This window comes from Typopeltis vanoorti, chromosome 1, assembly GCF_054136105.1.
Source record: "Typopeltis vanoorti isolate ZY-2024b chromosome 1, IOZ_Tvanoo_1.0, whole genome shotgun sequence".
Taxonomy (NCBI): Eukaryota; Metazoa; Arthropoda; class Arachnida; order Uropygi; family Thelyphonidae; genus Typopeltis; species Typopeltis vanoorti.
In genome coordinates, this window is record NC_143549.1 from 160,641,282 (window position 1) to 160,654,883 (window position 13,602).

General features: G+C 35.5%; 1 protein-coding gene across 1 annotated transcript in view; it reads right to left on the reverse strand.

Annotated features, from left to right (window-relative positions):
* The window catches only part of LOC150110585 (FIGNL1-interacting regulator of recombination and mitosis-like), a 390,780-nt gene that overhangs the window by 93,296 nt on the left and 283,882 nt on the right, over positions 1–13,602 (reverse strand). The window contains exon 15 of the mRNA XM_090399827.1: positions 5,851–5,995. Within this exon, the coding sequence (XP_090255953.1) occupies positions 5,851–5,995 (145 nt within the window). The remainder of the gene's footprint in view (positions 1–5,850; positions 5,996–13,602) is intronic.

Below are 13,602 nucleotides of genomic sequence, written 5' to 3' on the forward strand. Positions count from 1 at the left end.
TGAAGAATGAAATAAAAATATTTTGATCTGCAGTATAGAAAGGATTTCTATACTACAGAAGCAAGAAAACAATGTAGCTTTGTTTATCGTTAAATGCAGTACAGAGACATTTACGGCCTATGTACTATGTTTAGCAACAATTAGTGGAATAAGAGAAAACTCATAATAGAAAACACTCCCCTCACACAAACTATTCTGCATGCATGCAAGCAAAACAGATTTATTGTAGCATTAAACATAGCAGCTAGCTAAACACATTTGTCCATACATCCTCTTTCAAATTTTCAGTTCCAGAAAATACATATAACAGCTGTTTATAATACAGTCATTGGATACAGACAGCAAACAATTATTTAAAGTGAAAAGATCAATGAAAATATACAGTAAAACCACCTTACATGAACACCTCAAATTACGAACAAATCGTTTTACAAACCTTTCCATTGAAAAATAATTGTACTGATTGGTAAACATTGTTTGTTTTATGAATGCAACGAAGCTCACATGAACCAGCGTTATCTCCACAGTTGTTGATCGGTTTACATCAGTGCGTTCGGTTCTATTCAAGTGCTGTGAATCCACTCTTTAGTGTGTATTCGTAATTTTGATAAATTTACTCTCTAATTCGAAGTGTTTATTTTTCAGTTGTGCTGTGGTGTTTATTTAATAATTAGTTAATATGGCTCCAAAAAGTGCAGTGATGAAAATAAACAGAGAGAAAAAAGAGCACCCAGACCAAGTATTGAACTCAAGAAAGAACTTACAGCTAAATGGCAAAATGAAACTCGTATTTCTGAACTTTCTAAAGATTATAACATGGCAAAATCAACAATCTGTACTATTATTAAAAATAGAGATGTGATTATAAAGGCTGATGTGGCAAAGGGAGTGAAAACTTGGTATCCTAAACAATCTCAGGCTGTTGAGGAGAAACTTTTGTTAGTGTGGATTAATAATAAACAAATGGCAGATGACAGTATTTCAGTGGCAATAATCTGCAAAAAAGCTAAGCAACTACATAGTAACCTTAAGCATTCAACCTGGGATCTAGTGCCGACCGTGACGATTTTAAAGCTAATAGGGGATGGTTTAAGCATTGTAAAATGAGAACTGGGATCCATAGTGTAGTAAGAAATGGAGAGGTTTCTAATGAATTTGTGGATAAATTTAAAACTTATGTAGGGACAGAGGGAATTATTCCTCAGCAAGTGTTTAATTGTGATGAGACAGGACTTTTCCAGAAAAAGATGCCTAAGCAAACTTATATCACAGAAGAAGAGAAAGGCACTGCCAGGATACAAACCAATGAAGAAACGGTTAACTCTTTTGTTGTGTGGTAATGCCAGAGGTGACTATAAAATTAAACCTTTGTTGGTGTTTCACTCAGAAAATCCCAGAGTGTTTAAATCAAACAATGTAATAAAAAATAAACTAGATGTAATGCAGAGATCTAACAGTAAGTCTTGGGTAAGAAGGAAGTTTTTTATAGAGTGGATCCATGAAGTGTTTCCCCCCCCCCCCCCAGTGTAAAAAACTACCTTGAAAAGAATCTACCTTTGAAAGCACTTCGTGTTCTGCATAATGCTCCTGCTCAAACCCCCAAGCTTAGAGGATGATTTGGGTGAGCACAACTTTGTGGATGCATTTAAAGTCAAAAAAGTTAAATTTCTACCTCCTAATACCACTCCTCCTATCCAACGCATGGATCAGCAGGTCATTTCCAATTTCAAAAAACTTTATACAAAGGCTTTGTTTCAAAGGTGCTTTGAAGTGACATCTGACAGACAACTGACCCTCGGGGACTTTTGGATAAAGCACTTTAACATCTTGCATTTTTTGAGGAAAGTTTCTTTGAAAACTATGAACTCAGCCTGGAAAAAAATTATTGTGGTCTGAGTGTATGACAGGCACAGATTTTGAAAGTTTTTCCTGCAGAGACAGCAGAATCTGTGGTTGATGAAATTGTGTGTCTGGGCAGTTGTTAAGGAAAATTTTAAGTCTTGGGTAACAGACTTTTCAGAAGAGGAGGCGGCACCCAGTAAGGGAACCATTTCCACTGCTGAAATTAAAGACCTGTGCTTCCATTGGTAAAAAATCCAAACCACTACTGTAGAAAAGTGGCACCCTGATGTATCTATGGTTATTAACAATGTTAACATGTTTAATGATAATTCATTATACATTTTAGAAAAATGTACAATGATATTATCATTGTACATTTTAAGAACAAGAGAAACCCAGACAAGTTTGTAATCAAAGCTAAAGAATCACCATCTAGTCCACCCACAAAAAGACAGAAAAGAGCAGTGACACCTAAGAGGCAGTTATCCGACGTTTTTATGGAGGGTGACTCACCTTCAAAACAATAATTTCCTTCCTCCTCTCCATATATCTTCAGTATATTCAGTAAAGAATATACCATGAATAAGAATTCATGGTATATTCTTATTTTTATTTTAATTATGATAATACATGAAAATTTTTCATGTGGAATGGATTAATTTATTTTAGATTAATTACTATGGTAAAAATAGTTTCAAATTACGAATTTTTCATTATATGAACAGCCTTCTGGAACAAATTAAGTTTGTAAAATGAGGTTTTACTGTATATATATATATATATATATATATATATATAACTTGAAATCAGTTTGAATTACATTTGAGATATTTGATATCATCCAACACTTCCCAAATGCTAATTTTACAAATAAAATTCTACCAAAAAAAGTTGCTACTAAATTCACAAAGCTTATACATGGCATATAAGCTTTGTGAAAATGCAGGTGATTGACAGAGAAGTGGCATACATATGCTAAAGCTAGTTCCTGCCAGTGGTTTACTTATGTGCAGACACTGCTTGGCATGAACATGCTAATTAAATTAAACACTAACAAACTGAGCATGAAAATCAGCAATAAAAAGACAAATTTATGAAACATGGAAAATATCAACTTCATTCTCAATGAATATGTTAAATATATGTAATTAATAAAATATTAAAACATTCAGGGACAATTTTTATTCAAGATGGAAAATTAAATATAGAAATAGACCATTTTATAAGAATGAAATTAATCAAAACAATACACTAGCAGTATGAAAGAAAATGTTCGAACTACTTTTAACTTACAGATGTGAGAGTTGGGATAAAAAATAAAACAGGTAATCAAAGATGAGTGACCACAGTTATAAGAGTTAGAAATATTAGAGGAGTTTGAATAAATGGCAAGTATCATATTAAAAATGAAGATATCAGGAAGGAGCCTGATCCTGTTAGAATTTATAAATAGGAGCAGAGCTAATGTAAGGTAACCAGTGGAAGAAAGGTGAGCAAAACAGGCGTTAATTAAAAAAAAAAAAAAAAAAGAAGAAGAAGAAGAAAACAATGATATAGGTGGATCAATGCAGTCAAAGGTCCTTGAGAAGAAGATAGATCTAACAATTCTGGAGTGCATAGAAATAACAGACAAATTGTACAATTCCTTGATAACACATATTCGAAATTTGATTGAAGCATGATTTTCAATTATGAGGGTGGTCTGAAAAGTTCTCGACCATAGATGGCAACACTATTGGCATGATTTTTTTTTTTCTAAGTTGGTACATCTGTCAAAAGCATCCATGCGAAACAGCAAGTCATTCTATCAAGTAGTCTGTTTTATACAGTTGTCTGAAGCAAAAGTGTTGTCTGTATCCCTTGAAATTGATAAAATTGAGTATCATGCAGTTATAAAATTCCCTGTAAAAGAAGGTTTAACGCCAAAAGAAATTCATTCGAAGTTCATGAAAATTTATGGGCACTCTACTCCTTCGTTTTTGACAATTAAAAAATGTTCTGCCGAGTTTAAACATGGCCGTACCAGCCTTAATGATATGTCGAAGGACATGAAGGACATTCCAAAAAGTGTAACAACATCAGAAATCATTGATCAAGTGCATGATATGGTATTGGATGAAAGGCGAGTCAAAGTGCATGAAATTACTGACTATAGGCATTTCAAAAGAACGTGTTGGATATATTTTGCATGAAGAATTGCAAATGAAAAAGATATGCGCAAGATGGGTGCCACGCTTGCTCACAGCAGATCAAAAATGCACTAGTATGAAAATCTGAACAGTGCTTGGAGTATTTTAACAGAATAAAACTGATTTTGTGCAACGATTTATTACTATGGATGAGACTTGGATTCACCATTACACACCAGAATCCAAACAGCAGTCAAAACAGTAGACAGAAGCCGACTGTTCAGCACCAAAGAAGAAGACAAAAGTCTGTTCCATCAGCAGGAAAGGTCATGGAATTGGGGGATTCTAAAAGCATTTTGTTTATTAATTACCTTGAAAAGGGTAAAACAATAACTGAGGAATATTATTCCAATCTTTTAACCAGACTAGAGAATAAATTCATAAGAAAAGACCTGGTTTGCAGAAGAAAAAAATCATATTTCAAATGCACCTGCCCACAAAGGTGTTTTGGCAATGGGAAAAATAAGGGATCTGCAGTATGAATTGTTGGACTATCCACATTATTCCCCAGATTTGGCTCCCTCTGACTTCTATCTCTTCCCAAAAACTAAAACTCTTCCTCGCTGTTCAGTGTTTTTCTTCGAATCAAGAGGTGATTGCAGCTGTAGAGGGGTATTTTGCAGATCTTACTGAGAACCACTACAGGAATGGGATAATGGTGCTGGAGCATCACTGGAATAATGTATTAGTCTTAAGGGAGAAAATAAAAATAATTTTGAAATTATAAATTCGTATTTTCATTGTTAGGCCAAGAACTTTTCAGACCACCCCGGTATATATCAAATATGTTTCATATTTGCAGAGTGCGTGTGCATGCACCTTCATCTGAAGATGATTAGGAATAATGTTTAATGCAGGGCTGTCCAAAGCACTGCCCACAGGCCACATGCGAACCTGCAGTGCGATTTTGTGCGGCCTGCCTGTGGATTTTGATTTTCACAAAAAAATATAACAACAATTTGAATCGAATATGTACTAGATATTTTATTTCTATCACTAATCGATAATTGTGATGTTGTTCATTTTATATGGTGTATTTACATCACTATGTACCCATGTGTTTTTCCAAATATTAGATGTGTCATAAAAGCATTCTTATACTGTTTTATTCCAATGCGCATGCTCTGGCCGTTCACGGGGAACGTGAGTGCACAATTACTGTTGTTCATTTGTTCAGTTATCGAGGTTGTGTCACTGCTGCTCACCAAATTACTAGATATGCATTATGATGCGGCCCTCAGGTAAATATTTTTTTTTTTAATGCGGCCCTCGGATTACCAAAGGTTGGACAGCCCTGGTTTAATGTATAGAAAAGGTTGCATAGAAAATTCTTACATTCCATGTTTGCTCACTGTGGTTGAAATGTTTCAGTGCTCTGTAGACTTTTTATGTCATATCTATAATTATTTATGACTGTTTTGTCTTGAGCTATTCTAATTTTTTGTACCCATATGTTTTTGAGAAATAACCAGGAAATGAGTTAAGATTTCCTTACAACTGTTTCACTATGCAAACGATTAAATCAACAGCACAACTTCTAACACATTTCTAATTATAACATCTTATTATAACTGATTTTTGCTGAAACAGATATGGTCATTTACAAAGAAAATAAGATCATATTATAATTATTATTATGTGACACCTCCAAGAAGTCCAAGGACTCATTGTGGGAGGGCACTCTACTTCACTAAATACATCTCATTCTCTCCACTAATATAATAAGATCACCTTCTATTATATTGTCTCTATTATATATTAAATTCACAACTTATGAATAGATCATTTGCATGTTTACATAGTACTCACAAAAACTTACCTTATGCTTAGGTGCTAAGAATTTTACCAGCCTCATCAATAGAGCCTTTAATGAAGAGAATGAGGAAGCAGATGTGACATAACGAAGATTAATCAGTTTTGCCAAGAAGCAACAATGAGAAAAGCAGAGGTCAGCACTCCCAAATCTGAAAACAAATTTCATAAAATAATCTGTTTCTATTATTCAATTTTTTTATATAAGAAAATGCTAAAAGTGACTGAATGACTTGCAAAATGTTTAACAATTAACAGTTAAAAGTTTCTAAGAGAGGACATTAGAAATGTTTAATGTAGTTCCATTTATATTTTATTTAAAAAAAAACTTTTATTTAATTTTATTTATTTATGTTTTCTACAAGAGGTCAGACTAGGTTAAATGATTAAAAAGCATTTAGATTCATCTTACTTTTGTATAGTGCAGTGTCATGCAGCTTGTATCTTATATATATGTATTTTTCCTAATGATGCCCTCAATACAGAGGTCGAAACATCGAATGTTACTTTCCTAATGTTAAGTAAAGTAATTAATTTAACATGTGTTGTGTTTCGATAAATTCTTCACCAAACAGTAATGCATTTAGGAGGATTCCTGATTAGATGGCGCGTAATCTTGCTGCCAGATTATGCTTGGATAGATGCTGTGTAATGGTATGTGAGACGGCACTGTCAAGGCAACACTATGGCATGGAGACTGAATGTTCTCTGTATGGGCAGCATTTAAGAGTTTATCCTCTCACTATATGTTCTCTTGCTCTTTTTCTCTTCATCTTTGTAATATCAGCATAAGAGCAAACCTAAATAGTGTTACTGCAGTTAAATTAAATAAAATATCTCTCTCTCAAATAATTCCCTCACCAAAAATTTTAAAAACTCAAAAAATCTTCAAATCCTCTACATTTAAATTAAAGATGCCAAGAAATTATATGATTGGTTTCATCCTTTACCCAAGTGTAAGCAAACAAAATTTGCACATGAAGTTACTTCACGTGCAAACTGTTTGTTTACACTTGAATAAAGGATGAAACCAAGAATATAATTTCTGGGCATCTTTAATTTATAGTATAACCAAGTGAAAAAACTTTCAACTTCTACATTTAGTTGATCAACATTCATAGTATAAACACCAACCTAAATGATATGAATAACAAATCATAATCACCTGCAGACATCCAAACTCCTGATGTCCTGCTTTTGAATTAATCCAAAATCTAGGCACACCAACCACAGCTCATATTAACTGTCACAACTACAAACCATATGATTCCTTCCACAGCAACATTCCTTACCACATGATGCCTATTCTTGAATCTCTAATTCTTGACTTTCTGTGGCTTAAATTTTCCTTGCCAGATTATGTCTTATTTGTCTGCTGTCTCTACCATTTCCCCAATTATGAAAATTAATCCAACCTCTAACTTTTATCAGACTTCTTGATTTCCCACAATCCAAATTCCCTAATTTTTCGTGAAAACTTGTCCACAATTCTTATGGTTAAATTAAATGCCATCTTATGGTGGCTTCCTTCCCTTGTAATTGGATTCCTAGTTTTCTCTTAGGCTGCTCATTAATGTAATAGTGGAATGCCTCCCTCTTCAGATTTCCCTGTAAGTGTTCCTTGTGGCTCTGTTATTTCACCCCCCCCCCCCTTGTATATGTATGTATGTGTGTGTGTGTATATAATTTTTGCATTTATTCCCATTAAAGACTTCTCTAATTGTTTCCTGGCTTTGCATGATTCCTAAAATTAAACACAATATCCTAATGCTTCATGAAGAGGACACTTTTTGATGTGTAAACACTGCATCACATTCGCGTCAATAGCCCAGGTGGCTTTCAAAATACTTACACCTTTGAGCCCTTTGAAAACATGTAAAGAGGTCAAATTCTTAGCATTCTAGTAGTTTTAAACCACTGAGAAGGTAAGGGTGGGTGAGCTCTGAGTCAATAACACCTAGAGGCTGTGATTGGTTATTGTGTCAACCAATCCAAGTGAATGTTATCATGAGTTACTGTTTTTGTTTTCTGAGTTTCATCTGTTTTGCATGCAGGAAGTGTGAATTGATGTGGTAAGCAAGTTTTTTTATATAATATAAACAAATTTTTAATATATAATTTTCCATGAATTTATAACTTTTTTTGTCTATATTTACAATGGGAAACAGTGTAAACGATTCAGTGAATGTCCTGTTTTCTGCAGAACTTTCATGGATCACATCACTGTACTCGAAGGAGGTAAGCCTCATCCTTCTCTTCCAAATTTACAGAGCATGCAAAAACTGAGTATATGAGACACTTCTCTATTTCACAATACAGTACAGAAGAATGGTTAATTGGATGTGAAGTGTGGTCAAGACTTTTTTGTTTATTATTCTCGCGAGAGAAATGTTTTGGAATAAGCATCGATATTCTGACCTTAACCATTTAATAGCAGCAGTGCAAAAACATGAGTGCTTCCAATCACACGTTCAATCATTTTTAAATATCATGTTTGGAAAACAAAAAAAAATTGAAGTTACTGGTCATAACAAATAGGTAAATAAAAATAGAGACATTTTAAAAAGATTAATTGATGACTGGCCATATTAATAGCTTACAGAGGAAAGTTATCAAGGCATATAAAATATCCTTTAGAAATATTTACACATTGCTATACCCATGTTTTGAATTTAGTTCTGAAGCAAAGCCTCTCAATTATATCAAGGAATGTAGATTGGTTTTACCAAACTATCAGTGCATTGGAGGCACATTTTTCTAAATCATCGAAAAGAATAAATGCTTTGCAAGACTATGTTGCTAAAAAATTACCCTTTGTCGCACCAACAAGATGTAACTTTTACTTCCAGTTTAACAAGTACAGTAAAATGTCATAGAAATCAACTCACTGAATTTTTTGAACACATAGTGTAGAATTCTGGGGAATGGGATGTGGATGATGTAATCAAAGCTTGTGGTGTTTTTTTGCATTTCTTGCAAGATTTTCAAACATTTCTGTTGCTATAAATTTTTTCTGTTTTATTGGTTATACCGATGTCTTGAATAATATACTGCAAACTTCATCCTATCATATACACCCAATTCTCAATTTACACGGTAGATTGGTTCCAAAAAAATCATGTAAATGAAAACCATGTAAAAAGAATACAGTGCATATGAAAAAAACAGAATAATGGTTCCAGTTATGAAAACCCGATAGGAACAATGCATCCCTTAAAGAAAATAGCATGCCACTAACAAAACAGAAATTCGAAAAGTCCAAATACACCTGCACATATGGTTATTAGTTAAATTTTATTCGCAATCACTTTCTGACAGTAGCCACATTCTTTTGTGTGAGACTGGAATTAAATCGCTTCCATCTCTTGAAACACTTTGGCCATATTGTTCATACTGCAATGGCAAAATGTTTTCTTCAGTGAAAGGAACTAAATTAGCACTAATTTCCAATAATTCTGAAGTTTGATTTTTTTTTTTTACCACAAACTCTGTAATTAATCATTGAAATACTGTTTTGACTAGATCTTTGTATAATTCTTCATATCGCACCATATATGATTTCCATTCATGTTTAAACTGTCCAGCTCATTCAGTATTTAGTTCATGTGTAAGAAAATGAGACTTTGCAATTTCACTAGCCATTTGAAGCCCTTCTTTAATTAATCCTGCATTGAATGAAATTTTTCATCATCACCATCACTTTTTTCATTGAGTTTCTCAAGGACTGATTGTATTATTTCATCACCACTAACAGCCTTGTCAACCATCAATTCTTCAATATCTGCAGAAGAAAAATCATCAAATCCTCCTCCTCTGCCAACTGCATGTGTTAATCTGATGATATTTTGATATTCAGTTGTATGTAAAGGAACAGGGTTGTTCTTTTTTCACACATTCTGGCCAAGTAGCTTTCTAGCATGCATTTAAAGTTCATGTTTGATTTCTGATAACGCCAACTTAGCAAGTGTTTGAGTGCAATTCAAAATAGAAAATTTCTTTCTCAGATCAATAACTGTCAGTAAATTATCCTTATCTAGTTTATCCAAAATGTATTGGAATGTTCTTCTTGTGCAGTAAGTTTTGAAGGTAGCGATCACAACCTGGTCTAGTGGTTGTATTAAGGATGCTGTATTAGGTGGCAGAAAACAAAATTCCACATTTGGGTGTTTTAAAACAGGATGGCCAGGGGCACTGTCACTTTTATAACCAATAAAATTTTTAAAGACATAATTTTTTTTCTCCATCAAATAGTGTTTAACTTCTGAAACAAAACATTCATGAAACCATCAAAACATCAATGTTTTTTACTCAAAATAATAGAGTAACACGATCCTCAGCTGCTTTAAAGCTACCAACACTTTTTTGTGATTTCGCTATATAAGTTCAACTTGGCATTTGTCAACATTCTATTATTATTATTATTATTCAAGCTGCCATGGAATCAAAAGACTCATCGCATTTGATTCACCACTCATTTGCCTGATAGAGTGGTGCAACTGCAATGCAACACATGGTTCAACCACCCACCATGCAAAGAAACCATCCTCTTGCTCACAGTTTCCTTTCGTAACTTCCAGGGATAGCTCATTGTCATCACTCCTTCCTGCTGTTCAGCCAAGCAAAAGAACTCCCCAGTGTCAAACCTGTAACCACCTCTCAACAGTTTAAAATTCTCAATCACATCACAGAGGTGATGTGATTGAGAATTTCTTCTATCCACCAAACTCTGCAGTCCACATTCCCTCAGCCGATCCTCATAACTAACATTGTACAGTCCTGAAACCATCTTTGTTATCCGCCTTTGTACCCTTTCCAGTGTTAACTTATCTCCTTCAAATCCTGGGGACCAAATATGAGAACAATAGTCTAAGTGTGGTCTGATCAGGGTCTTATATAACGAAATGATAACTCTTTTATCTCTGCAGGTCAGTGTCCTTCTCATTATTACAGTAATCCTCATTGTTATTGAGGATTACTGCAATACCTTCACCACCTTTGCAATATGTCCCCAAAATTTCAAGGTTTCTATCAATCATCAATCCCAGATCTCTTGTCTCCTCTACTTCCTCCAGTATAGCTCCTCCCACAGAGTATGCGGCATCCCATCGATGTATCCCAAACCTCAAGACCTTACATTTTGCTGCATTAAACCGACACCCCCATTCATTTGTTCATCTGTCTGGCTTATTCAAATCCTCTTGCAAGGCTACCACATCAGCACTATTACTAATAGCCCTTCCTAGCTTTGCATCATCCGCAAACAACTGAATATCCCCCTGCAATCCACTGACAATATCATTGATATAACGGTTAAACAATATACGTCCCAGTACTGAACCCTGTAGGACCACACTTGTAACCCTCTGCCTCCTTGAAACTGCCCACCATACACAACTCTCTGATACCTATCAGACAGCCAATCCTGAATCCAGTTGACCAATCTGACATCCAGACCCATGTGCTGCAACTTAAATATCGGCTTATCACGTGGCATCCTCTCAAATGCCTTCGCTAAGTCCAAAAAAATGGCAGTATATGCTTTCCCCTCATTTACTGCTCTTGTAACTTTATTATAAAAGGCTAGCATATTGCTAAAACAAGAGCACCCCTTCACAAATCCATGTTGACTCTCACAGATAACATTACCCTCATCTGCCCAATGCTGTATATGGTCCCTAACTAATTTCTCCAAGATCTTAACAACTACTGATTACACACAAACTGGCCTATAATTAGAAACTTCCAGTCTGCTACTGCCTTAACGGCACTATCTTACCTTCCTTCCATTCCCTGGGCACCTTTCCTGTAGCCAGACTTTCATTGAAAAGCCAGGTCAAAGGTGCTGTCAGTTCTATAGCACATTCTCTCAAAATTCCTGGTGAAATACCATCCAGTCTCACTGCTTTACTGACATCCAGGGTACTCAGTATTTGGAACACACTTTCCTCCTGCACCTCTAAACCTCAAACCTGCCCTATCCCTCTAGTATTAAAATTTACTCCTCCAGGATGAAATACTCCAATAAAGTGTTCATTGAACAATTCCACTATGTCCTCTGCATCAGTCACTCTATTTCCATTTTTATCCCACAATGTCATTCTTCCACAGTCATTTCTCCTCCTACTGGCCACATAGCTAAAAAATTCCCTAGGATTTTCTTTGAATCTTAGGGCCAATCTCTTCTCATATTCCAGTTTCGCCTTCCTTACCATTCTAGTCACTCTCCTGGCCTGTGTCTTATATTCTTCATGCATCTGCTTTTCACCCGTCTCCTTATATTTCTTCCATAACCTCTTTTTCACATGCAGTTCCTGTTTAATATTGCTTGTCATCCACTTTACATGAAATTGTGTCCTCTTCTTCACTTGTGGAATACAACTTACTATTGGTGCTAACAAATATTCCTTCACAATTTCCCAAGCACTAATGATATCCCAGCCTTCCAATTCCTCCCTCCATGAAACTTCCCCAAGTTGATGTCTAAGACTATTATAATCACCTGCCTTATAATTCCACATGCATTCCCATCTCTTTGATACTCCTGCATATCTATTCATCTTCCAAGTCAAAACCATATGGTCACTCTCCCCAACTGATGGGAGAGATGTCATCTCAGTTATTATCAACTCTTCTGATGCTATGACCAAATCCAAAACTCTTGAAACTCTTGTTCCCTCTATTACATGTTGCCTAAGACATTTATCCCTCAAGAATTCTAGAAATTCCATTCCCTTATTACTACATGCATATTCCTCTTCCCAGTTTATACTGCTATAGTTAAAATCTCCCATAACAATCATTCTTCTTGCACTTGCCAAGCTCAACTGTCTAAACATCTCCTGGTCCTCACCCTCTGTGCCCCTTAGTTTGTAGCAACACTCCACTAAATATCCTATCTTGGACACTTCTACCAAACACCATATGCTTTCAAAACCATTAGTGTCACTGACTTCCAAAGCCTCCATGCTTAGAGGACATAAGTCGTCAATTAGCATAAGTAGTGCTCTACCACCACACTTTCCCTTCCTATTCTGCTGAAAAATGCTATACCCTGCTACTTCTATTCCTGTTATTATATCCTCTTCTGTCAACCACGTCTCAGTGATCCCGATAATCTTTGGCCAGGCTGATGCTATGAGCACCACCAATTCCTCTCCTTTATTCCGAATACTCCTGTATTCGTATAAAGCATAAAATTAGTATAAAGAATAAAAATGCCATTGTTTCTATACCCAGCATTATCCCCTCTAGACTCCACTGGGCTCAGCATTACCTGATGTCACTCCCCTTCTCCCATGTACCCATTCCCACAAGAGGCGACCCCTGCAACCATCCACCCGACTCGTTCAGAACAGCAATCTCTCCAGATGCCTTCGTCCTTCCTCATTCATATCCAATCCTCTCTTCTGACACATTCTAGCTATTATGTTATTCAACATTACTGCTCTTCTGCTCAGCTCATCACATACCTAGGCAACACGCACACTATCTTTCCTCTCTCTGTCTTCTTTCATACAACCTCAAGCAAGAATCTCATATCTCTCGCTACCCAATTTACATTACCACTCAAGTCATTTGTTCCTATCATCACAATCATCCACCCTTTCATCCCTCTTAATTGCAATAGCCACACTTTCTATTTTTCCTCCAGGCAAACACTCCTCACGCATCCTATCTTGTATATCATGGATCATTGAGTCCCCATACATTACACTTTTTACCACCCTGTTCCTCGATTGCTCACCTGCATCCCTCACTC